This window comes from Canis lupus, chromosome 9, assembly GCF_048164855.1.
Source record: "Canis lupus baileyi chromosome 9, mCanLup2.hap1, whole genome shotgun sequence".
NCBI classification, from domain to species: Eukaryota; Metazoa; Chordata; class Mammalia; order Carnivora; family Canidae; genus Canis; species Canis lupus.
In genome coordinates, this window is record NC_132846.1 from 5,713,931 (window position 1) to 5,738,671 (window position 24,741).

The following is a 24,741-nucleotide window of genomic DNA, read 5'->3' on the forward strand; positions in this document are numbered from 1 at the left end:
AGGGTGGACCTTAGAACAGCTGAAGGTAGCCATTATTTTTAAAATGTAAAATAAAGGGATCCCTGGGTGGCGCAGCGGTTTGGCGCCTGCCTTTGGCCCAGGGCGCGATCCTGGAGACCCGGGATCGAATCCCACATCGGGCTTCCGGTGCATGGGGCCTGCTTCTCCCTCTGCCTGTGTCTCTGCCTCTCTCTCTTTCTCTCTCTGTGACTATCATAAATAAATAAACATTTAAAAAAAAATGTAAAATAAAAAATTTAAAAAAACTTTATTTAAAAGAAAGTGCAACCACTATGATCCATAAATCTAGGAAACATTTGTAAGTCACATCTCATGCATTTTTGCCTTTATATTTGTAATTAGCTCCACCTGGCTTATCATAGGGAAAATAAAAATCTTTGGTGTTTTTATTTCTTTCAGAATTTGCCAAGCACTGCATCCAAAAGGGCCAGCCTTCCAGCTTCCATGCTTATTTGGGGGAGAGCTCTGCGGTCCACAGGGCCTGCTATACTTCTTCCACCCACTTCATGTCCTCTTAGAAAATCAACCACAAAGGTTGGTACATGAGCTGCCAGGCTTCGACACCCAGGTCCAGCCTTTGCTCCCTGAGCCAAGGGGCTGCAGGAGCTTCTAGCATTAGCCATAGGCTTGGCCAAATCAAACCCACTTGGCGGGGGTTCAGGGACCCTCAAGCCTAGGATGGTCCCCTTCCCTCCTGTCAGGCCTCAGTTGAAGCTACCAGAGTCCACACTAGTGACCCCAACTTTAAATCTTGGGGCAGAAGGAATTAAAGAGAATACTGGTTCTTTACACTCAGGAAACCCTGAGCTACTGATGCAAAGAATATACCACCTCCCTAGTGATCAACTTTGTATACCAGGTGTCCCAGGAGAACCGAAACAGGTCACCAAGACTCTCAGACAATGACTGCTTCATCAGTCCAGCAGCAGCAACCAAGAGGGCAACTCTAGTGGATTTCTTAAAACCAAAACTATCTTCTGTTTATTTAGAAAGAAAAAGGGAGGGTGCCCAGGTGGCTCAGTTGGTTGAACATTTGACTCTTCTTTTTTTTTTTTTAAAGACTTTATTTGTTTGTGGGGTACCTGGGTGGCTCAGTGATTGAGCATCTGCCTTTGGCTCAGGTTGTGATCCCGGGGTCCTAGGATCGAGTTCCACATCAGGCTTCCTGCACGGAGCCTGCTTCTCCCTCTATCTGTGTCTGCCTCTCTCTCTCTCTGTGTCTCTCATGAATAAGTAAATCTAGAAAGAAAAAAAAGGAAGAGAAAAGAAAAGAAAAAAAAAAAGAAAAGAAAAGAAAAGAAAAGAAGTATTTATTTGCAGGAGAGAGAGAGAGCACAAGCACGGAGAGGGGCAGAGGTGGAGGGAGAGGCAGGCTCCTTACTGAGCTGTAAGCCCAACAGGGGGCTCCATCCCAGGACCCTGGGATCATGACCTGAACCAAAGGCAGACGCTCAACCACTGAGCCACCCAGGTGCCCCGAGCTGTTGCCTTTAAATTGTAAGAAGCAAACATCTCTCTTTTTTTTTTTTTTTTAAGATTATTTATTTATTCATGAGAGACACAGAGAGAGAGGCAGAGACACAGGCAGAGGGAGAAGCAGGCTCCTTGCAGGAAGCCCGATGTGGGACTTGATCCAGGACTCCAGGATCACACCCTGGGCCAAAGGCAGTTGCTCAACCACTGAGCCACCCAGGCGTCCCAAGAAGCAAACATCTCTTATGCCACTCAGCCCTAGGCCCCATTCTAGGGCCTGGGACCAGGGTGTGAACAAGACACAGAAGGTCTCGGTTCTTACAGAACTCACATTTCGGAGAAAGGAGACAATTTAATAAATACTCCAATGTCAAACAATGAGTGCTAGGCAGGACATGAAAAAAGATAGGATGACAAAAGCTAAAGAGACCAGGGGGCAGGAAAACAAATCAGATTGAGGGCCAGGGAAGAGCTCCCTGAGGAGGTAGCCTGAGCTAAGACCTGAATAACAGGGAGGAGCTGGCCTTGTAGGCTGGGGGCTGTGCTCCTCCAGGAGGAAAAGCAGGGGCCAGGCCTGTAGAAGGTTTTGAGCGGAGGACTGACTCAATTAGATTTACCTGGCCATTCTGGCTGCTACATGCAGAGCAGAGGATTAGAGGGCAAGAGTGAAAGTGGGGGAAGTGATCAGGAGGCTGGGGAGCAATCCAGGTGAGAGCTGAAGGCAGCTCTAGTAGCTGGTAGTGGAAGATGCTGGACATCTCTGTACGGGAGACAGACCGTCAAGATTCACTGATAGAATCAATATGGGATGTAAGAGAAGTCAAGAATGACCCCAAGCTTTGGGGCCCATGAAACCTGGAAAGATGGAGTTGCCATTTGCTGATAGAGGGAAGCCCGTGGGAGGATATGCTAGAGGAAGTCAGGAATTCAATCTTGGACACAATACATGGGGCGTCTATGAGATATCCAGTAGACATGCTGAGAGAGCAGTAGATAAGCAAGTACTGAAGTCCAAAGAAAACAGATACAATCTGGGGACCCAGTAGTCCTTAAAATCATGAGACTTGGCAGGGCTCGCCACGGCAGAGTGTAGCCAGGTAGGGGAGCTCCTGGGTGAAGGCCTGAGACACTCTAACACACCGGGGCTGAGCAGGCCATGAGGATGGCCTGGAAGCCAAGACTACTATCCAGTGTAAACATGAGGTTTGGGAGAATATTTACTGCTGTAAGAAAATGCTCACCCCAGATTGCATGGGGGGGTGGGGTGGGTAGGAAACAGCATATGAAATGCAACATTAACAGCTAATTTCCATACCTGGTGGTGTTTGAGGCTTCTTTTCTTCTTTACAATTTTCTATATTTTCTCAATTCTCAACATTGAACATGTATTACTTTTGTGAAAACTCTCAGAAGAGGACATTTGAAAATAAATATTGGAAAGTGGTTTTTGCTGTTCAGAGAGAACTCCAGACTATCTGTACCTCAAATACGTATCTACAAAAGGCAGTTTAGATCCTTCACTCCTACTGTAGATGCCATGGAAGGGAGGCAGTCCAACCCCACTCCAGGGGGCTGCCAAAGGGTTTTGGTCAGTAGATGAACCCTGGGGGGGCTGGGGGGGGTGCCTTGAGTCAAACACTCAAGGTTGTCCTGACGCTAAGCAGGCACTATCTCAAGAACTGCTGAGCTGGTATCATCGCTTAACTTGTCAGCCAGACTTCTCAGAACCAGGGGTGCCAGAAATGCCACCTGCATCCCCAGGACAGACTGTGAGTCCACACTCCTTGGCCTGCCATGAACTCACAAATGGATGGACAGTTTCATTAAAAACAGTTCATTAAAAAAGTTTATTAGCATCTGTGCTGCCCTGTGCAAGTGAAGATTGGCTCCCTCCCCAGATGCCGTGGCCTCCCCACCTGATCCTTTGGGGAGCAGCTGTGCAGTGGGCACTTGAGTGCACTTGTGCACTTGAGGCAATGTCCTTGTTCATCTGACTCCAGTCCCATTGCTCCCGGCCAGGGGCTAAGCCCCACCTCGAGATGCCATAGGGATGGTCTCCCCCAAGGGACTATTGCCTCCAGCATTTGAAAAGAAGCCCCCACCCCCAGGGGCTGGAGCCACGTCCACCTGGATGACACCATGCACCTGGGAGAGCTGTGGGCTGTCCAAGCTGGCGATGAGCTGGCGGGGGCCTGGCCGCACAGGCACAAACTTCTGGTGTAGTGTCACTGTCTCGTTGCCCCCAATGTCCCTGTGGGGAGAGACAGGGTCATAGGCCTGGAGTGACTGGCGGTAGAGTTTGGAGGAAGGAATGATGGGCCAGCCAGGAAAGAAGGAGCAGGAGATGGAGCCCTTCTGGCATTTCTGGGCTCAGCTGGAACCCCCATACCCACAGCCAGGACAAAGCCTAAGCCCCAAGGCCTCCTGGCCTTTGCCTTTGCATAGCCGGTCAGCAGCCACTCTCCCAGCTGCCTAAGCTGGGAATCTTCTGGTCATCCTGGGACTCTTCTACCACCCCCTCAGAAACACCTGGACAGAGACTGCTGTCTTGTCTCCCTCACCTCTCTATCACCAGTGCTCCTGCCCTAACCACACCATCCATCCCTAAGCCATCTGGGGTTTCCAGGATGAAGGAAACTTCAAAACAAGACTTTGGGGACACCTGGGTGGTTCAGTTGGTTAAGCATCTGCCCTCAGCTCAGGTCATGTTCCTGGGATCCTGGGATACAGCCCCAAGTCAGGCTTCCTGTTCAGTGGGGAGTCTGCTTCTCCCTCTCCCTCTGCCCCTCCCCCTGCTTGTGCTCTCTTGCTTTCTCTCTCTCTCTCTCTCTCTCTCAAATAAGTAAAATCTTCAAAAAAACAAAACAAAACACAAGACTCTGGGGCTCAACACAGTATTGCCAAATAATTTCAGTTTTGCCAAGAAAGAAAGTGGAAAAAAATTATCCTCTGCTATGATCATCTTTCCAAACCAGAAGGCACATTTTTAATACCCCAAAACATTGAAAAGATGCTATCTCAGAGAAAAAGAAAAATTCTCCCCAAGAGCAGACAAGTGGCATCTTTAAAGTGACAAACACCTGTGTGCTTGTGAGAGACAAATATACGTGTGTCTGTGTGCACACACATACTACAACGTCTTCATTTTCTCCACACACATACTACAGCATCTTCATTTTCTCCCTTCTTCATGGACCTCTGGAAATCTAGTCCCAGACCATCCCTCTGGGAGTCACAATTTCACCAACCTTCTAACTGGCCTCCTTGCCTCCTATGTTCTCTTATTTTTCTACTCTAGTCTCTAGTCACTTGGAAGTGAACTGAACTCTTCGAGGGCTTGGCTTCCTTGGTGCTTATGGGATGAGACTGCAGCTCCCTAACCCGACACACAGGCTCTCTGACTCAGCCCTGCCTGTGCAGCCTCATCACCCTCCACCATTCCTCCTGCCCACCAGCCCTGACAGCCAGCTCCTTCCCCTCCCTGAACTCACTCTGTTTTTGTGCTCTGCTCCTGGGCTGGTTCCAGGCCCCGCTCACGCCACCCCCTCAGTGAGGGCTCCCTTGAGCACCTCCTGCCCTTGGAAATGAACCTCATCCTGCCCTGAGCTCCCACAGCAGTCTGCTTGTGCGCTTTACACACTGAACACAATTGCATTTCCATCATGCCTGCTTGTGTCTGTTAGCATCTGTCCTCCCCTGCCTCTGCCCCGAACCCTTGCCTCCAGCCCTCTCTTCAACCCAAGCCCACCCTGGGGATCTTCTTTGGAGCCTGACTCTGTGCAGACACCTCAGTCCTCCAAGAGAAGGCACCACCACCCCAATTTCAAAGATGAGCTCTCCTTGGGGCAAAACATTCAGCTTGGAACCTGCTTCCAAAGGGCTTCTCTGGACCACCTGTACTCTTTTCTTCTACCACTGTTAGCTGCGTGGTTTACAAGTTACTAAACTTCTCCAATTCTCACTTTCTGGTCTGTAAAACGGGAATGAATGTAAAATGAGGGGCAGGATCAGATGGTCTTGCAGATGCCTCTAAGCTCCATGAAAGAAGGAGGGAAGAAGTGGAAGGTGGGGAGAGAGATATGATCTACCTGTTAAGTTACAGACCTCATATCCAGACTTATCATAATATATAACTGGACATTACATCTATAACTTCATAGGTAGGCTATGCTGTGGCTGGTTGCAAATCTGCATTTTTAACTTGTGTCTACTTTTCCATGAATACAAGCTGCAAGTTGTTTAGGCTCAGGCCAGCCTTCCAAAGTCTACTTCATTCAGACTAGAATCAAACTGTACTATCTCAGAACAAAGCCTTTACTTGCACCATTATTTCCAAGAGAAGTTGCTTTCCAGCTTCCAGCTAGCAATGTCAAGACCCCTCCCAGTCCTGGCCTTTGGGTCAGCTGTGACCTTGCCACACCCACGTCTGCAAGCACATCACCTGCTATGGCTGGAATGTGCCTGAAACTGAGTGCAGTCAATGAAACCAACTCTCTGACAAGGACACCAGGAATTAGACATCCAAATGAGTACTGTCCTTCAATTATGTACTTGTTCAACCATGTTGCCAAGGCTTGAAACATTTTTAAAAACTCTCAGAGTTTTCTTCAGAGCCACCGAAATCCACAGGTACATCATGTGCACCCAGTCTAGTCTCTCTCTGTCCCTCTCCCCTCAATGCCCCATAGACACCCTGTTCCTCCTTTACAGCCAAGGAGGATGGAAAAGAACACTATTTTTGATGGAAAAAAGCACTATTACCCCCTTGTCCACTTGCCTTATTAATTAGTCTTTGCTCTAAATGGCTTCGGACTGTTTCCCCAAAGTCAAACCTGCCCCAGAAGGCCCCTCTAAAGACATTCTAGAGACTATGATTCAGGCTGCGAGGGAAATCCCCCAGAAGAGTTTGGAACAGACTTCCAGCCTCCCCTGGTGACTGGTTTGGCGGTGACAACAGCCACCTGGAGGAGTAAGTCTGGAATGTTTATTAAGTGGCCAGTCACCCCACTGGGTGGCACACCTTATGCTTAATGGGTTTCCATTCCACGGCTTTTGATGTGCCAACAAGAGCAAAGTAGCACCCGTCTTGGAATCTAATATATCTGAACCACCCGCACAGGGACCTCCCCCTTGGAGTTCTCAATTGTTCTGTAGACCCCACACTGCATTCGAAGTAGTGAGGAGCCAAAGAATGTCCAGGGAGGACCTGCCTTGAGAAACCATCATCCAACCCTCTTGTTTACTGGAGGGAAGACTGGGGCCTTTAAAGGCAGGGGTTAAGGGGAGGCTCACAGAAGCCCCACAGCTAAAGAGAGGGGCTGGATCTTCCCATGCTCAGCACATCTCTTTACTCCTAGGCAGGGGCAAGAATCAAAAGTCTGGTGGAGGTGCTGAGGGGACTCCAGCTCGGGGTTCCCTTGGAACAGGGGGACCTCATCTGCAGGTGAGAGATGCCTGTAGGGTGAGCTACCTGGGAGCCCCAGACTGCACTCTCTAAGGTGACAGAGACCCACGTAGGGCAAAATGGGGAAAGCACTCCTTTGTGGCATATCGCATCATCCAGGGTCAAGGCTGGGGCAAAGATCAAGAAGGCAACTTTTCAGCTTTGGTCTGTTGGCAAAAGCGGGAGCCGCCAGCAGGCAGAGCCTACTGTGTGTCCAGTCAAGGAATGGGCAGGGTGGGCAGGGACCCTCTGCTTCCCCACCCAGCTCCTCCATAGGGGCCACCCCTTTCCCTCAGGCACTCTTTGTCAAAAGAGGAAAGTACCTGCCCCTGTCCCCAGAAGTCTGATTTAAAGGTCAGCCTCTGGCCTTCTCTGCTTTCCCTCTGTGCTATTCCAGGGAGGGACACACCAGCATGTGTGGGTCTATGTCAGAGAGGACAGCACAGGCCCAGGGACACAAGCCCTCAGTGTGTCCTCACTGCATTCAGAGCCTCGCCTGGCCGGGGCAGGGTGGAGGGTGGCCCAGGGGGGCAGGTGGAGGGCCTGAGGCACAAGGCCCTCTCCTTGGGAGCTGCTGCTCAGCCCTCATGGCACAAACGAAGCAATAGGCTTGAGAGCCTGCCTGTCGGATGTGCCCTGGTGGGAAGAGCACAGTCCGCCCCTTCTGGGCTGGGAGACCTTGTGAGGGATGGCTGCCAGCTTCCCTATCGCAAAGTGGGGGTGATGGTGGCCATACTTAAAAATAAGAATGGCCAATAGAGGCTCATGCTGTGTGCCAAGGCTGACACTACTTTCCATGAGTATCTCACCCAGCTCTCCCAGCCACCTTTGGAGCCGGAACAGTTATCACCCCCCACTTTCCAGGTAAGAAAATAGACTTAAAAGAGACAAGTCATCTGCTCCAGGGCACAGAGCCAGTGAGTGCTGGAGCTAGGACTTGAACCCAAGTCTTCAGGATCCCAAAGCTTTGCTTTTAATCACATGATGATCGTGACTGTACTTTAAAGGTTTTTTGTGGTCTGCAAAGGAGATAATGATCCTCAAGTGCCCAGTCGGTTCCTGAGTGCTGGGCACGTGTTGGTGATGAGTTGCTAAGATTCCTAAGTGAAGTGTTGGCTCCCTAGTGAGGAAGGACCAGCCCAGCCGTAGGCACAGGGCAGGTCTCCTTAAATGCTGTTGGCCCTGAACTGGGTCAGGAGGTATTGCTGGCTGGCCCTACTGGGTCCTGGCTGACTACTGTCCTGACCAAGAGAGAAAGCAGTGTGGGACCCGGGGCAGTCTGGGAGGCAGGAAAGGATAGGGGCAGGGGAGAGGCGAGACTCACCCCACATTGAGGATCTTGGGTCTCTGTAGCCCGGAGCCCTCAAGCCGGAAGACGACATTGGTGAGGGTGACAGGCAAGGGGTTCTTGAAGACAATCTGTACTTCGCACTCCTGGCCAACCACAGCTGCCCCCAATAACTAGGAGAAAAAGAGGCCCACCTCCACATCAGAGACCCCCGCCAGATACAGTGGAACCACACACTCCACCATACAAGGGAAAACTCTCTGCATCCAAACCTCCCCAAGTCCCACATTTCTGTCACTGAGAGAAATGGGGCTCCACAAAAGCCAGAGAAGCAACTCCAACCTGCTCCCCCACCAAAGCTTCTGCAGGGTTGAGAATATGAGATCCAATTTTACAGATGAGGAAACAGGCCCAAGAGCCCAAAGCCAGTCTCTGACCTCCTTCTCCTGGAACTGCTCACCAGACCAGGCCTCTCCCAGCTTACTGCTCTCGCCCCTTCCCCTAGTATTTCCCTCAGCCCTAGAGCCTCCCGCACATCCAGCAACCAGCACTCACTGTGAGGGAGAGATCTGGGGTGCGCAGACGGAAGGTATGCTGTTTGGCCAGCACCTGTCCATTCTCCTTGACGTGGCCTGAGACATTGAGCAGCATGGACCCCTGGTCTACGAGTTGGGGCCGGTATTCCTTGTAGGCCACAGGCATGGACACGCGTTCCGCTGGGGAGGAGACTCAAGGTGTCACCAGGACCTGCTTACACAGGCACGGCCTCCTGGGGTCTCCAGGCCCATGGCCATGGGATGCCTGGCCATCAGTGGGGCAGGGCTGGGGAAGAAGCACTTACTGGCCCCTGGCGCGAGCACCACTTCCTTCTTGCTCTCCTTGAAGACAGGCCCTGTAACACCAGTGTAGAAGGTGACTGAGAGGTAGAGATGCAGCTTCACAGTGCGGGTGCTGCTGCCGCGATTGGTCAGCACTACGGAGACTGTCAGGTCCTGCCCCATCACTGCGTCTTGGGCCTCCACCTGCAGGGCCACATCCTCAGCCGAGTCGCGGTTGGTGTACACGTTGGGTTTGCTGCCATGCGCAGCTGCTGTCTCCACCGCCTTGCGCTCTGCTTCTGAGCCTGGGGGTTAAGGGTCAAGGTGAGGTTATAGCCACTTCCGGGGTGGGCACGTGCTCAGTGGAAACCCTTGGTATAGGCCAGAGTTGATGAGGCTGGAAGGATGGTACCTTCTGGGTGTTTATAGATGTGGGTGACATCGTCCTGCATGTTGGATCCAACAGCTTTTGTGACAATGAGCGTGCCAATGGCCTTCTCTTCCACATACACAATCTTGAAGCTGCCATCGTCCTGTCGCTGCCAGTAAACTTTGTCACTGTTGACCTGTTGGGGGAGTGTAGGGGGTGGAAGCCAAGAATGAGCAGGCCAGAGGGTCTGAGTGTAGGCCTAACCCCCAGCTGCCTTCTCCTGACCTCCAGCAGGAGGGAGGGCAGGATCCAAAGGTTGGGAACTTCCTGGCACAGCCAAACCGGGAGACTTTCCAAGCTGAGCCAGATGAAGCCAGAGAGCAGAGAAGAAACTGGGAGGGTCCTTGCAGTGCGTTTTAGCATTAATAACAGTAATCCCTTATGCTCCTTCACGGACTTTACAACTTATAAAGCAGGTTCGTACCCATTATTTCTTTTGATCCTGAGTACAGGAAGCACAGCAGCCATTATTATCACCCTTTTACAGTTGAGGAAACCTAGACTCTAGAATAAGTGACTTGCCCAAGGTCACACAGCTAGTCAGTCAGCAGTGAAATCAGGACCAGAGAGCCCAGGCCTGACACCAGTGCTGTGGTTCTACCAGACAGCCCAAGAAAGCATCTGGAGCATGGCCCTCACCTCGGCAAAAATGAAGGGTGTGTCATACTTCATGTAGACTAGGCCATTCTTGATGGATTCCACAGAGCAGGGGCCACAGCAGAAGATCCCTGGGGGAGCAGGACAGAAGTGAAAGATCCAAGGAGGCCAAGGGGACCCTGTGATCCTGGGGAGAGGCCCACCCAGCCAGGTGCAGTGCCCACTGCCTCAGGGGCAGGTGCCACCTGGTCCAACCCAGGGAAGTAGCACAAGGAAGAGCTCAGGTCGATTTGGGCCTCAGCCAACCAGGGCGGGGCTAAATGTGGGACAAGCCTGCCTTGATAACCAAATCATCAGCACATCCTTCCTCCACTGTCTGAAGCTGGATGTTGGCTGTCTGTGACCCCCCGAGGTCAGGACCATCCTGCATCAAGACAAACCCAGAAGAAGGGAGAGGTGGGGAAGAAGGCAGCAGGGAGCACAGTCTGGCTGCCTGGAGCTGGAATGTTGAGGCGGGAAGGGAGGGCTATTTGAGAATAGAGTGGATAGCAGGTCTAGTTTTTGCAGAAATGTGTGCACTGGGGAAAAGGTGATGTTGTCAGCGATGATTTCTGAGGGCTGGGTAATGGGGGCTATTTTCTTCTTCGAACTATTTGAACCCTGGTTTCATTCCATACTATGCATACAACGTAAAATGAGCAACGAAACAGTCAAGAGGGGAACTTGGGTGAAAGTGAGAATGTGTGAAGGGAGGGAGTCAGGGACGGGAGGGGCTCTGCCGCTGACCTAATGCTCTGTGCCCTAGTGAGAGCCACTCCACTTCTCTGGGCTAGCAGTACCCATGGGTCCCACAAAGGCTTGCAGTGGTCCCCATCCCAGCTGATCTTCAGCATCACCAGGGGAATTTTCAGACTTTCAGAAACATAGACTCTTCACATCAGTCTATCCCTGGAGTGCCTGATGTGTCAGGTCTGGGATGGGACCTAGACATTTACACAAAACAAAACAAAAGCGTCCTGAGAGAATAGGGAAAATTTTACATTTTGTGTTATTCAATTCTATACTCTTTCCCTCCTTGCAGGCATGTATTACTTATTATAATGACCTTTCTAGCTTTAAAACTATACATAAATCAAAGGATCCTTCAATTAATTATCTCTGGGATATGTAAGCAAAAAAGCAAATGAGAAGCGTGGGTGTCTTAGGGAGGGAAACCTCTCACTGAACTCTCTTGAATCTTTTGACTTTTGAGCCATCTCAATATAACAATCATAATAAATCATAAATAAAGAAAATCTAGGCAAAGAGTTACACAGAAAGGTGAAAATCAGCTAAAGTCCAATCAGTGATGCTGCCAGTAAGCCTGTTTACAGAAACATAGGGGTGAAAGGGCCTGGCTCTGTAGGCCAGACTGGCACTGACCCCCGGGGTCTGTCCCTCAGGCTGGGAGACGGGCATGGGGCCACGGTGGGGCACAGGAGAAGGCAGGACCCCGGCTCACCGCTGCTGGTCTCCTGGGGCGTGGCGTCTACCACTTGCCACCCGTCAAAGCCAGAGGGCAGGTCTGGCCTCTTCATCCAGCAGTCATTCCACACGTGGAAGTTCCTAGATGGACACAGGGAGCGGCTGGGTCTGAGCCACCTGCTCAGGGCCTCCCCCGTGTCCTCTCCACATCCAGGTGTTAGGGGTGACCATCCCTCAACAGGGATGGGCGGCCCAGCCCTGGCCCCAGCCTCACCAAACAGAATCATGGTTCAGGTGCTCCAGGGGCTTCATGTTCTCGTCAAAGTAGATGTCCATGGTGAGGGATGTGTCTGTGTCATGTGCCGAGTTGAAGTTGGTGACAGTGCGGGTAGCCAGGCCCAGGCAACGCAGCACTGTGGAAGGGCCAGGGTTGGGGTTCACATCCCACACAGGGATGGGGTGGAGGCAGGTGAGTGAGGTATCAGGTGAGGAATAGCAGTGGGACAAGGCCACTGGGGTTCCCAAGCAGGGTCAGGGGTCAGGAGGCCTTTGGACCAGGGAGCACTGGGAGTTAGGGGAAGCCAGGACACCTGCCCGACCTTTTCCTGCCTGGCCCTCTCTCTCCTCTCCCCTAGGCCTAAGTAGTTAACACTAATTAATGATAATTAAGGCCAGCCTACCAACCACCCCCTCAATCTGTCCCTGCACTATAGTCACCGCTGGTTGGGGCTCTGGATTCCCTCCCTCTTTCGTGTAGGGCCCAGGCTGCTCCTGTCCCAGTCCCTCCACTACCTGTGGTGGTCACACCGGCGAAGACCCAGCACTGGCCATAGGGGACAGAATAGCCAGTGCGGAGGTAGCTGAGTAGGATCTCCACGCTGCCCACCCACGCTGAAGGGTTGGTGCCTCGAGAGTAATCACCAGACCAGTTTCCAATCAGGACCCCATTGTCATCCAAGGAGTTCACCTGCCCAGGACAGGATGGAGTGGGGTGGAGCGGAAGGGGAGGGTCAGGACCTCCCATGTGGTCCCCAGCCCTGCCCCTGCCACCACTCCTCAGGATCTAGCCAGCAGCCTAAGCCCTGCCCGCCCCTCCCAAAGACATCAAGTCTTGCCCCCTCACCCCCCACCCCCCACCAGATCTGACACAGTAATGTGAATCCTGGGTGTGCCAAGTTTTGGGCTTGGCCCTACATTCCACAAGAGCTGGGACCAAAGCCAAGAAGCGTGGGGTGGCGCCACACAAGGAGGAAAGAGAAGGAGTGAGACCCCTCCCATAATACCCTTTGCAAGAGGAGGATAGGGCTAAGTTCCTGTAGAAGTCAGAAAGGGCAGGAGCAGAGGGCAGGGGAGGCGAGAGGCAGATACATAATAGCACTCAGAAACACGGGGGTGCTCACCATGGCAGAGATGACCCGGGAGACACTGACAGGGTCCCCACGGCCTCCATATGGCATGCCCCGCCGGTCCAGAATGTACAGGCAAGCATCCAGCACCCCATGATCAAACTGGAGGGAGGGAGAGAGAGCAGAGGTGACCCCTTAGCCAGCAACCCCCCTCACCCCACTCCACCTGCCTTTTACTCCCGCAAGCACACTTGGCCCTGGCCAGCCATACCTGCCCATAGTTCCAGGTCCGCTCACCAATCTGTGCTTCAGTCCCGTAGTAGATTCTCCCAGACTCATTAAGCACGTACTCCTGTCGCCAGTCCTCATGGTCCACGTACACGATGTCCTCTATGTCCCCAAAACACAGGCCTGGTCCCCTCTAGCCCTCTGCCTGGGCCCCACCTGCCACCTGCCCCTGGGCCAGTTCTGCAGGACTACTGTCCACAGAGGAGGGGGGGGGACACCTCAAGCCTGATACCTCCTCCCTGGGAGGGAGAACAGAGCATGATAGAGATGGTGGGAGGAAGGTGATGGAACCAGGGCCGTTCACCAGGAGAGGCAAGGCTGCATGACCTTGAACTGTCATGCAGTTCATGCAGTCCACTATGCTGGACCTGTGTTCCCTCACGAGGACAATAGGAGGCTGGCTTCTCCTAGAGCCAGGCACCTAGGCACCTAGCCTAGGATTCTAGGAGGAAAACTCTGACCCGCCTACCTTCCCATCCACACCGAGCTCTTGACTCCAGCAGACTCACCTGGGCACCAAGGATTAAAGAGGATGTAGATCTCGTTGTGGGGGTCAAAAGGCAGCTGGAACTCGCCAGCCTCTGAGTGTGTGCGGACAGTGAACTGAAACTTGCCGATGATGGCATTGGGGGAGGTGTGGACTCGGAGGTTCAGATTCTGCCCACTGGCCTTGGTCACCTGGGCTTTCCAGCCTCCACTGCCCCCCTTGCCCACTGGGATGATCACGTGGGTGCCCTTTCCCACCTCAGGGTTGTTTCCTGGAGTAGGGGAAGCAGCAATTAGCTGGTGAGGCCTCTCGGAGAGGAGACAGAGCCTTAGACTTCTCCCAGCCCCACCCAGAATGTGAATGAGCCAGGTGTGTGTGTGTCCCTGAGTTGGGCCGTCACCTTAGTCTGTGACAGTCACTGAGAGCAGCTGTCCCCACCCGATGCTTGCCCGCATGCCAGGGCAGAGCCTCAGTCCAACATCCCAAACCTGTTCTCCTGACACTGAACTCAGGGGTGGGTAGAAGAGATGAGGCCACCATCACCTTCGCCTGTCTGACTGTCCCAGTGCCTGGGCTGGAGGAACAGACACCCTGGCTGGGTCCAGATGCCTCTACCCCATGTGAAACGGCAGCCCAGATCCCGAAGGCCAACCCTGCCTACACCGTGGGGCTGTAGCTTCCAGAGCCTAGAGCATCCCTGGTGGCGGTGATGGGGGTACTTGGGAAATTAGAGGCTGGGGTGGGCCAGGCTAGGTCCTAATCAAAGGGTATGAGGAGTCGCCCGCCCCCGGCAGCAGCATAATCACCAGCCTGTGCAGTCAACGGCCACCAAGCAACGCGGTGAGGGAGGCACCTGCCCTGGGCCATGGGGACAGAGAAATAGAGTTGGACAGAGAGGAGAGAGCCAGCCACACCCTGGGGAAGGACAACAGACCCAGAGAGAAAGACACACAGAAGCCACAATAAATAAGACATTGATTGCAGCGACCACCTGAAGAGAAAGTATTTTGAGACAGATGCTCCTGAAGGCTCAAAGAGGGGGAGCTTAGGGAAATGGGACACCAGCACTCTGAAACACACTCCTATGCTTGCACCTGTCTTATCTGGCAGAGGTGAGGAGTGTGGTGAGGGAGGAACTTAAAGATATCCCTTTGACCCTAATACCAGAGCTGGGAGGCCCTGCTAGCCAGCGCCTCCTCCTCCCCCCCACCCAATTCTAGGGCTTTCACCCTTCCACTGCAGGCCCCACTGACCAATAAGCAGCTCCAGGGCGACGCGATCAGAGGATTCATAGGGGCGAGAGAAGTGCAGAACCATGTGAAAAGGCTGCCCACGGCGTATAATCAACTCATCGTATTCAAACTCATCTGTGTGGTGCTCTCGGCGATTCTGGTCTGACCGCGAACTCAGCAGATCCACACCAGTCACCACCAGCATGCCCTCTGCAAGGCCACGGCACTAGGTCAGCAAAGCCCCCATCCTTAGCCTCCCAGGCCCCCCAGAGATGTCAGGATGAGTCTCAGGCCCCATTAAGGCCTTTCAGCTCTCAGAGAAGGTGGATAGGAGGGCCTCACCTCGGATGGTGCCATCTCCAGCTGCGTTCACACCGCTGGCCCGGGAGCCAGGCCGGCGGGAATCTGAGCCCCGGGAGTCGGGTCTTCGCCTCCCAGAGCCAGACCCTCGGTCTCGGTGGGGCTCAGGTCCCCAGTCATCATCTGCCCTGTTTCGGCAGGAGCAGCAGCCACAGCAGCGAGCCCAGAAGGAACGGCCTCCTCGACGAGACCGTCTCTCTGGCTCTGGCTCTGGCTCTGGCTCTGGCGAAGGTGTGGTAGGGGGCTGCCAGGGGTTCCCGCCCCAGCGGCCCACATCTGAACGAGGACCATCCATCACGCCTGAGTGGAAGAAGCAGTGAGTCTCTGATCACTCACTCAGGTCTCCTGTACTTCGAATGCCCCAGGCAGCACACACAGAAGCCCTCCCTCCATCCAGAGAGCTGACTCAGTCCCATCCAGCAGACTGAGATGATCTTTTGCCCTGGAGATTCCCCCAGACCCAACCAGAGATCCTCCCCAAAGATTATTTTCAGGTTCACCTAGAGAAACTACCCACAATGCCGAGAAATCGTCTCCCTCCTACCCCCACAGTGACATCCACCAAACCAGATGCCCCATTGAGAAACCTGCTCTCAAGGACCCATCCCAGAAAGGAGTGGACACTTGTCACAGCCTCAGGACCCAGAACACAGACCATCCCTGGGAGATGCTCCCACCATCTGACAAACTGACAGCTACTCAGTTTGGATGTAGGAGCTGCCTGCCTCTAGGACCCATTCTTAGCAGATACCCCATCCAAGGCTCCTTGCAGAAGACAGGTGGGTGACATGTGGGACTCGGGGTCCTTGGCATTCTCCACATTGGGTCAAGCACCCACACAGAGCTGCAGGAGTGGTGGGGTGCTGCAGGTGCGGGAGCCCGTGGTCCCCGGGGCGCAGAGCTTCTGTGTCTGGGAACCTGACCAGGGCTGGCAGGCTCGGGCTGGCCTACACCCCACCTTGCTGGGGCCTGACCTCGGCCCCCTGGGCTCAGCACCACCATCCCCGACAGAGCCTCACCTGGTGGCGGTGCTGGCGACAGCAGCGCTGAGTCCAGCAGCCAGGTCGGGACTGCTGGGACGGGGCTGGCGGCTGGCAAGTGGAAGGTGTGGGGCCAGGGCGGTACGTGGTTTATGAGGGGGAGAGGGCGGGGCTGAGGCGCAGAGAAGGGGGAGCCTGATTGTTCCATCCCCCCACACAAAGGCCGGCCTCTTGGGGCTGTCTCTGGAGGTAGGGGCAGGAAATGGGACCTAGGCACGTCCCCTTTCCCATTTCGAGGAACTGTGGAAAAGTGATGATACAGGGTGGGGCCAAGGTCTGTCAGGACTCAAAGCTGAGGGGAAAGTGGAAGGCTTTGGTGAGCCTGCCCCACAGATGGACCCCACTCCCTGCCAGACTGGTGCAAAAAGGGCCCCTCTCCTGGCTGAGAAGCCCGTGGGCAAGGGGCCAGGGTGCCTTCCACCCACGCCCCTATGCAGTGTTCCCCACTCCCAGGCCCCCTTTCCTGGTCCTGCCCAGGGAGTCCTGGGATCCTAGGCTGCCAACTGGTGACATCAGCAGCCAGGCCCTCAGACTGGCTCCACCGGCCAGCCCCTGACCTGCCGGCTCTACCAGATCTTCTCACCCCCACACCCCTGTCCTTCCTTCTACCTCGGGCTGCTTCACAGCCCCTGGCATGAATGAACTGCCCCCAGCTTCCTGTGTCCCTGCAAGTTTGGAACTGGACTGGGGACTGGGGGGTGAGTCGGGGCAGGAGCAGCTTCTTGTTTTCCAGCCCCAGCCTGGGAACTGGGTGAAGGCTCAGGCCCTGGCTCTGAGGCACAGGTGGGAACCGAGGCCCCCTCCCTAGACTGCAGGACACCCCCTCCCCTCACCGAGTGGTGGCAGTCAGCTGGAGTCCAGGATTCTCCAGCCTGGAATTCTTCCCAGAAATCCTGACCAACCGGCTCCAGGCACCTGCCCCTGTGTGGATCCCAACTCCACCCTGGCATCGGAGAACACCGGGGATGCCCCTGAGAGAGAGCCCTTAGGCAGAGAGGAGGCCAGGCATCTTTGGGGAGGCTCTCCTGAAAGTTCTTTGGGAAGGTGGGGCCCTTTGCTTGGGGTCTCTTCCCTCCATCCCGCTGTTGCCCTAGCTCTGCCCATGGGCCACTGCAGAGAAGACAGTGACAACAGGGTGGGCCAGATGACACAAGGAAGCAGAGCTGAGGAAGGGCAGAGTTTGGTGATGCATCGGGCTAGGAGGGGCCTCGGGGAGTGGGGACTGAGGCTCCAGGACCTGGCAGGGAGCCCTTCACACCCGCACTGACCTATGCCTGCCCAGCTCCAAGCCACAGATCTGGCAGGGAGTCCACCTCCACCTCTAACACTCTCAGGGAACGCACAAGTACAAATCAAAATTCCAAGCAGGTGTCAGGTGGGTCAGCCAAAGGGCTTTGCTGAGGTTGCCTGCCTGTGCATCACTAAGAACATGGGAAGGGGCAGGGCCCCCGTAGGTTCCCAGAGAGCTGGGAAATGCCCTGTCATACTCTCCCCCTTCTGTTTCCCTTTCCCCACCTAACCAGTTTTGACTCAGTGCCCTAGCCCCTGAGCTGCTCCCCTCTCCTCCCTTCAGGAGACTCAAGTGCCTCAGGGCTTTATAGTCGGGGTGGGGGGGGCACCATGGGAGGGAGCAGACACCCAGCTCAGTGCCTGGGTGTGGAGGCCAAGCTCTGCCCATCACTCTGCATCAACACGGAAGAAAGGGCACAAGTCTGGAATCCCCGACCAAGGTGCAGAGACAGCTGGAGCTGGGGCTTCGGCACGCAAGCCCAGCAAACTTGGGCATGCCCTAATAGCGGCTTCCTCGTTAGTACAATGGGCCTGACCATCTCATCCCTGAGCACTTGGGAGGGCCAGCTGAGATGGAGGATTTTTGAGGGCTCTTCAACCGCAGGATGCTACTCCAGAGGACAAATGCTGTTGTAACCCGTGGGTGGAGCATGGACACTCTGGTCAGCTCCTCATGGGAATGGCTTTCTGAGCTGTGGTCAATGAGCCAGGGCACAGAAGGTATCTGGAAGGGGCAGGAGTCACGGGAAAACTTTTCTGAGTCCTTCTAATTAGACTTACAGCTGCTTTGTAGCCCGGCCCCAACCAGAACCTGAACCCAAACCCAATCCCAGTCCCAGCCCCAACTAGAAGGTAAACTCAGATTTTGCCGATTCTGCCCCAGCACCGAGACTTTGGTTCCCCGTGGTAAGAACAGCTGGATTTGACATAAGATGAAAGTGTGAGAGAAAGCTGACACACCCTAACTCTCTCCCTTTCTCTTCCAGAACAGATGGCAGAAGGAATGGTGGTGATGGTGGTGATGGTGGTGGCGGTGGCAGCAGCAGCGTAGCAGCCTGAGGGAGCCTCTCCATTGTTTATTCAGTCCCAATAAGTTAAAGAACGAGGGCAGAGAAGGGTCTCCTAGACAAGGATGCTGTTAACCAAAGGCAAGAGCTCAGCCAGGTACTCAGAGGTGCCCACTGCTTGGCACAGGGGGTTGCCCTGCAGGTTGAGGAGGACCAGCCTGGGGCAGGAGGCAAGAGGCTGGAGCACCATGCGCTGCTGGAGGCCTTGGGCAGGAGAGTCAAGGAAAGCGTGCCAGGTTCCCCCAGACCCACGTGCTCCCGGGTGCCCATCACCAACTTCCCTCAAGAATGGGGACTGCTGCCTGGAAGTCTGGCTGACAGGCATCTTGCACATTTCCCTGGACGGAGTAAGGCTCCAGACTGCAAACCCCTGCCCATGGGGCCAGGCAGGAAGCCCAGAAGGCGGGCAGGCGTGGTATATATACTAAGGCCTGCTTTAACTTTCTTTTTGTTTTTGTTTTTTTTTTTTTTTTTTTTTTTTTTTAAGTAGACTTCACACCCTACATTGGGCTTGAACTCAAGACTCAGATTAAAAGTCATATGCTCTACCAACTGACCGAGCAAGGCCTCCCTAACCTCTAATTTTTTTAAGTAAAATCAGAATTCTAGATTTTTTAAATACAAAACTTCTTGATTTTTAAAATACTATGTGTTATCCAAGAGTATCTGCAGGGCGCTGGTTTGTGAACTCCAGCTTGAAGAAGTCACTCCCACCTGGCAAAACCACCAGCGCAACTCAACGATGCCCCACATAGCCCCAGGCTACCTCTCCTTAGTTGAGACTGCCAGACCCCCCTTTCCCACTCACCCCGCTGGCTGGCTGTCCCTTCCCAGCGTGGCACCTCATCCCTCCCACTGTCTGAAGGGCCCTCAGAAGGAAGGATACGGTTGTTACACAGCGAGAGCTCCTGCAGCCGGGGCAGGTTAGTGACACCATCCAGGGACTCTATGGCATTATCATTGGCCTGCAGGACCTGAGGAGCAGGGAGGGCAAGGAAGTCAAGGCAGGGCAGGCAGCTGTCAGCCTGGGACTGGTGTAAGCAAGCAGGGGGGAGCTCAGGGCGATCAGCTTACAGTGAAGGGAAAGGCTGCTGGGGGCAGGTCAGGTCACGGGGACAGAGAAAGCAAGGGATCACCTGCAGGGGCAGGGAAGATGTGGACAGCTCTTTGGAGGGTGGGCCAACTTCAGAGGGAGAGGAGAGGGAAAAGGACCACCCAGGACAGTGGTGGAGGAGTGCTTTACCTCAAGGCAGCGCAGGGCAGCCAGGGCAGGGGGCAGGGCTCGGAGACGATTATGTGACAGGTCCAGATGAGTGACCAAGAGCAGCTGTTCCAGATGACAGAGTACCGTCAGATCCTAGGGAGGAGGATGAGACACCCAGGGAGACTTGGAGGAGGGTCCCCAGCCATTGCTCACGCGGCACTTACCCTCTGGGTCCCACACAGGCCCTTGGGGGCACTGGCCGAGGACAGGACAGAGCAGGTGAGACGCTTACCTTACGACCCTCAGCAATACACGCTCTGCATCAAAGACAAGGGACAGATGAGGGAGTGCTGGGGTGGGGTGGCTGGCAGGTGGATGGGGGGAGGCAGCCTAGAGTGGAGGCAGGTACAGGGGATGGCAGAGGGTGCTGGGGTAGGCACAGCCGCTGCCAGAAGCAGACCTGCTGAGTCTGGGGGGTCCGTCTGGGGGCAGTGGAAGGCTGCAAGGATATGACCAAACTGCTGCAATGGAAACACTGACTGGGAAAGACTACAAAGCAGGAAAACAGCCCGGGAAGTTTGTCAAACATCTCTGGAAGTTACCCAGCTTCGGGTGCTGGGGCCTGCTCTAGGGAGAGAAGCATCGGAGCGGGGGGTGGGGGTTTCAAGGAGGGCTCACTGGGAGGGAAAAATGAAGATGTGACTGGTCCCAGAGAAGAGGGTGGCATGAGGAGGCCCTGCTGACTCAGGATTTGAGACTGGGTAGCACGAACGATGGGGCAAGTGACAGAAGGCAAGATGAGGAAGGGGGATAGGCTTGAAGGGAGATGAATGCCATCTTGGTTAGGAACAAAGCCTAGAAAGGCACCTGAGACTGAGGCCAAAGCCAGGGGCACGGTGAGGCCAGAGTGCCTCAGCTCAAGCCCATGGAGCAGACACCAAAGCTGGCCAGGTCAGGAGGAAGAAGGCAGTCCATACCTTGTGACCGAGGTGCAGCACGCGCACCTCGGCGTACTCCATCTTGAGCAAGCTATTCTCTAGCAGGAACTTGCTGCGCAGGTCATCCAGGTACGCTGCCCGCATCGGGTCCACAGCCTGGGGGGGAGGGGGATGACAAGAAAAGCCCATCAGTTGTCTTCCTGCCACTCACTGGGCCTCTCCTGCAACCCCTGTCCTGTTCCCACAGGCCTGACTTGCCTTGAGGGTCTGGAAATACTGCAGTGTCTCTTTCTCATACAGCAGGGGGTCCAGTGCCCGCATCAGCAGGATGATGGTGAGCAGGCACCCTGAGGAGATGGTGAGGAAAAGGACTGTCTCTTCTAGATCCTCCTGTGCTCCCATCTCTTGAGACCCTTCCTGCTCTCCCCGAGAAGCCCTCCTGGAAAAGGACCTCCTCAGAAGAGCAGGATCTCAGGGAATGGTAGGGAATGGGGCCTCACACTTATTCTCAGGCTCCAGCTCCTGCAGCTCCTTACAGGATTCAAGTTCAGACTGCAGCACCGTGGACTTCTCCACTGACAGCTCACACCTGAGGATGGACAGGGCGGGGGAGGGGATGGTGTCTACTCTGGGTACCAGTCATCCCTGGTATCCAGTCTGAGACCATGTGCCCAAGCCCCCAGCCTCCCAGCCCAGTTGCCTGATGCCCAGAGTCCAGAGCCCCTCCCCTTGTCTGTGTGCTTCTCTGTCATCACCTGAAAAGCTGCTCATCCGTGGCTGAGTCCCGGCACCAGCCCTCCTGGTGGCCTGAGAACAAGAATGGGTAGTAGAAAGGGGGCCCCCGTGAGAGCAGGAGAGGGATGAAAGTGCTGCCTCAACGGGCAGAGGTTGTGTTACCTTTTAAAAGCACACACTCCTTTTGGGCATCGCCTGCTGTCCAAATGACACGAAATGTATGGTGGGGCAACTGGTCATTGAGGGAGGTGGCGGGCAAGTCACAGAGCTGGGAGCACTGGGTTAAGGAAATGCTTGAGCCTCACCACTTTTCTGACTATCCCACTCCAGCCCTGCCCCAGTTCCCCCCACTCTGCTCCTCGAATCCTGGGATACCCAGACGTGGCCAGGCCAGTTTCTGCCATCTGGGGTCCTCCATTCCACAGCCAAGGGTGACTCGTCCACCATGAGCAGCAATGTCTCTGTCCTGGGCCCCACCTGGCCCAGGGGACAAAGACAGACCTGTCAGCCCCACAGCACCAGACCCACATCCATGATGCTTTCTCGGAAAAGCTGCAGGACTCACCAGGACAGGCCGAGAGAAGGAGACAGTCAGACAGGCCTCATCTCGGCTCACGTGCAGGCAGCGCAGGGCATCCTGGGGGTCAGCTGGGGAAGACACAAACTCAGCTCCCCTTATATCCTCTTCTGTTCTTTCAAAACCCTAAAGACCCAGCCTCTTTCCCCACTGCTCACCTCTTCCCAGGAGCCAGCGGTGATAGAACCAGGCGCTCTGATCATTGGGGTCAGTGAAGAAGGCGTTCTGTACCAGCTCCAGTTCTGAAGGGGCCAAGGAGCATGGGCTATGGCCAGGACCCTGGTGGCTCCTGGCCACCCCAGCATCCCACCCTCCCCCTGGAGTGCTGCCAGCCCTCGGTTCCATTTATCTGCTGGCCTTGCACAGCAGCTGCATCTTTCCCACTGGACACTTGTGTTCCCTGCAGCCGGGGGCTGAATCTTACACACCCCCAAAGCCAGGCACAAAGTAGGTGCTCAATAAGCCCAAGCAGCAGGTTCAGGAACAGGGTTAGGTAACAAGGCTGGAAAGACAGCACCATAGTCTGCCCCAGCACCCTCTGACCCTGCTAACCTTTGAGGAGCACATCCTCAGGGAGACGTCCCTGTGGTCCAGAGTCTGGCTGGGGGTGCAGCTGGGGCAAGAGACAGGAGCGGTAATGCCAAGAGGAGTAGTTGGAAAAGTTTCGGGTAATGAGGCTGTCAGTGAAGGCTAACTCCTCTGCAGGAGGCACAGCTGCCTGAGCGGCCACAAAACGCCGGTAATCCCAGCAGTGAACTAGGGGAACAGTGACAGCACATCTCAGAAGTAGGGCAAGGGGAGCTCCATAGCTGGAACCCCTCAAGTTCTCTTAGAAGCCCTCAAGAAACTCCCATGTGTGTTCTACAGGGTATTGGTTTGTCTCCATCAGCCCCTTTGCCATCAGCTCGCAGGCCCATCCTGGCCATCCCTCCCAACTCTGGGCCTTCCTGAGGCCCCAGTAACCAGAATGTAGGGCAGATCAGCAGGCAGACACGTACAGTTCCGTTCATCAACCTCGAGGAAGCGGGCACATAACTCCAGCTCCCGGGCCCAGTTGGGCTCCGGCAGGCGGCCCAGCAGCCAGCAGCGGTGGTGCCAGGTACCATAGGACTTGGGATTCACCCGCAGGCAGCTTTCCAGGAAGCCCAGTTCTGTCTTCACCAGAGCTGCCAGCTCCTCGGGGGACCTGCACCCAGAGGGAAATGGGACTCAGGGCCCTCCAGCACTCAACCTCAGCTCACCTCTGCCTTTCTACACCCAGCCCTCCACTACCCTCTGCCTATACCCCTGGCTGCCCCATTCTTCCTCTACCCCTGGACCCAGGCAGGGCAGGGCCAGCACCATCTTCCTGGGGCCCTGAACTCCTACGCACTTTTGGGCCTCCAGCCGCTGAAGCACCTCACGCCGACAGTTCCACAGGGTGGCAAAGTCAGGGTTGGCTCCCAGAATCTGGCTTGTCAGTTCCAGCACTGATTCATCCAGCTCACCAGCCTGGCGCTGAGAAGACAGGCAGCAGGGTCAGAGATCAAATCATTCTCCTACTGTGAGGTTAAGTAGCAATAATCAGAACTCCTGAATATTCTGTAAACACATGCTACACAATAGGTACCACGCAGAATGCTTTATGGGCTTCTGGGTATCCTCTCAATGAATTTTCACAACAACTTTATGCAGTAAGGCCCATTTTACAGAAGAGCAAACTGAAACTTAAAAAAAGTCAAGGACTTGCCCAAGGTCGCACAGCTTAGCTTGTAAGTCATAGAACCGAGATATAGATCCAGGCAGTCTGACTCTAAGGCCCAGCTCCTGGCCTCTGTGCTATACTAAGAGGCCACCTGGAAAAGGGGCTACCCCTAAGGGCCCCACCTTCTGGAAGACAGTCTGGGTGGCTGACTGGTAGAGCTTCAGCTTCTGCTCCCGCTCTAGCCTTTTGGCCTCCGCCTGCTCTTCCGAGGTCTTCACCTTCAGGCGCCCGTGCTACAAGGATCGCGGGGGCGGGGTTGGAGGGGTGCAGGCTGCCTCGCAGGGGCAGACCCCCGAGCCCCCGACGGCGCAGCCCTAGCTATACAGAGGGCAACGGAGGCGAGGCTACGCGGTCCGCGGGCATGCGGAGGTGAGGGGCTGGACGGTTCTCACCATGGTGCCGGCTCAGGGTTCAGGACAGGGGAGGGGTCCAGAGAAAGCCCGAGAGACCTGGGGAGAGAAGTGTCAATCACGGGAGCCCCGCCCGCTAGCCCCGCCCCCAGCTGGTCCCCGGAAGCCGCACGCGAGCCTGTGCCGAGGACCCCGGCGAGAGCGGGTCCCGGGACGCGCAGCGCTTGTCCGGGAGGAGGCGCCCACCCAGACCGGCACTCGCGCCCGTGCCGCCTTGCCGCAGCGCGACCCTCCGGGCCGGACCCACGCCAGGGCACCTGAGCGACGGGGACCACTCCGCGCCCGCGGGCTGCCGCTACCCGCCCACCCGCAGATGCCGGGCGCTCCCGCCCCCCGCGGGCGGACCCACCTGCGCCGAGGGGAGGTGTCTGGGGGGCGCGCGGAGCTGCGGCGCCCGCCACCGAGCCCGGGCGTAGGCTAGAGCGGCTCCACGCCCGGCTCTCCGAGGCGCAGCGCCCTCTGCAGGCCGGGGAGGGGCCGTGGGCGGAG

General features: G+C 55.3%; 2 protein-coding genes across 4 annotated transcripts; both read right to left on the reverse strand.

Annotated features, from left to right (window-relative positions):
• Positions 1 to 3,312: 3,312 nt before the first annotated feature.
• Positions 3,313 to 18,676, reverse strand: TGM1 (transglutaminase 1). 2 transcript variants are annotated; one of them, XM_072837990.1, is made up of 15 exons: positions 18,538 to 18,676; positions 15,230 to 15,547; positions 14,909 to 15,097; positions 13,678 to 13,926; positions 13,152 to 13,270; positions 12,935 to 13,042; positions 12,327 to 12,501; positions 11,809 to 11,947; positions 11,572 to 11,675; positions 10,113 to 10,201; positions 9,456 to 9,609; positions 9,067 to 9,348; positions 8,781 to 8,941; positions 8,262 to 8,398; positions 3,313 to 3,745 (listed from the first exon to the last, which is right to left on the reverse strand). In XM_072837990.1, exons 2-15 carry the CDS (start codon positions 15,540 to 15,542, stop codon positions 3,517 to 3,519), a joined length of 2,448 nt encoding a protein of 815 aa, XP_072694091.1. In that variant the 5' UTR covers positions 15,543 to 15,547; positions 18,538 to 18,676; the 3' UTR covers positions 3,313 to 3,516. The 2 variants fall into 2 exon arrangements, with proteins under 2 accessions (XP_072694091.1, XP_072694090.1); XM_072837989.1 differs by lacking the exon at positions 18,538 to 18,676 and adding an exon at positions 16,267 to 16,830.
• RABGGTA (Rab geranylgeranyltransferase subunit alpha) lies at positions 18,634 to 24,741 on the reverse strand. Of its 2 annotated transcripts, none has more exons than XM_072837999.1 (17): positions 24,602 to 24,741; positions 24,235 to 24,291; positions 23,965 to 24,075; positions 23,471 to 23,595; positions 23,097 to 23,284; positions 22,651 to 22,854; positions 22,257 to 22,340; positions 22,087 to 22,169; positions 21,897 to 21,998; positions 21,684 to 21,789; positions 21,542 to 21,593; positions 21,287 to 21,375; positions 21,045 to 21,133; positions 20,826 to 20,942; positions 19,888 to 20,001; positions 19,531 to 19,618; positions 18,634 to 18,848 (listed from the first exon to the last, which is right to left on the reverse strand). In XM_072837999.1, the coding sequence occupies exons 2-17, from the start codon at positions 24,235 to 24,237 to the stop codon at positions 18,700 to 18,702; spliced, it is 1,704 nt and encodes a 567-aa protein (XP_072694100.1). In that variant the 5' UTR covers positions 24,238 to 24,291; positions 24,602 to 24,741; the 3' UTR covers positions 18,634 to 18,699. The 2 variants fall into 2 exon arrangements, with proteins under 2 accessions (XP_072694100.1, XP_072694101.1); XM_072838000.1 differs by having other exon boundaries at positions 24,510 to 24,605.

What these genes read in the sequence shown, in the direction of transcription:
- RABGGTA (XM_072837999.1), bottom strand. An exon ending in CAGCGGCTGGAGGCCCAAAA is followed by an intron (nt 23,285 to 23,470) that starts GTGCGTAGGAGT and finishes CTCTGGGTGCAG; the next exon opens with GTCCCCCGAGGAGCTGGCAG. An exon ending in ACTGGCCTGGCCACGTCTGG is followed by an intron (nt 21,790 to 21,896) that starts GTATCCCAGGAT and finishes CAGTGCTCCCAG; the next exon opens with CTCTGTGACTTGCCCGCCAC.
- TGM1 (XM_072837989.1), bottom strand. Translation starts at nt 16,435, where the DNA reads ATGGAACAATCAGGCTCCCCCTTCTCTGCGCCTCAGCCCCGCCCTCTC. An exon ending in CGCCGGTGTGACCACCACAG is followed by an intron (nt 11,948 to 12,326) that starts GTAGTGGAGGGA and finishes GCCCTTCCACAG; the next exon opens with TGCTGCGTTGCCTGGGCCTG. An exon ending in CACCCTTCATTTTTGCCGAG is followed by an intron (nt 9,610 to 10,112) that starts GTGAGGGCCATG and finishes CTCCCCCAACAG; the next exon opens with GTCAACAGTGACAAAGTTTA.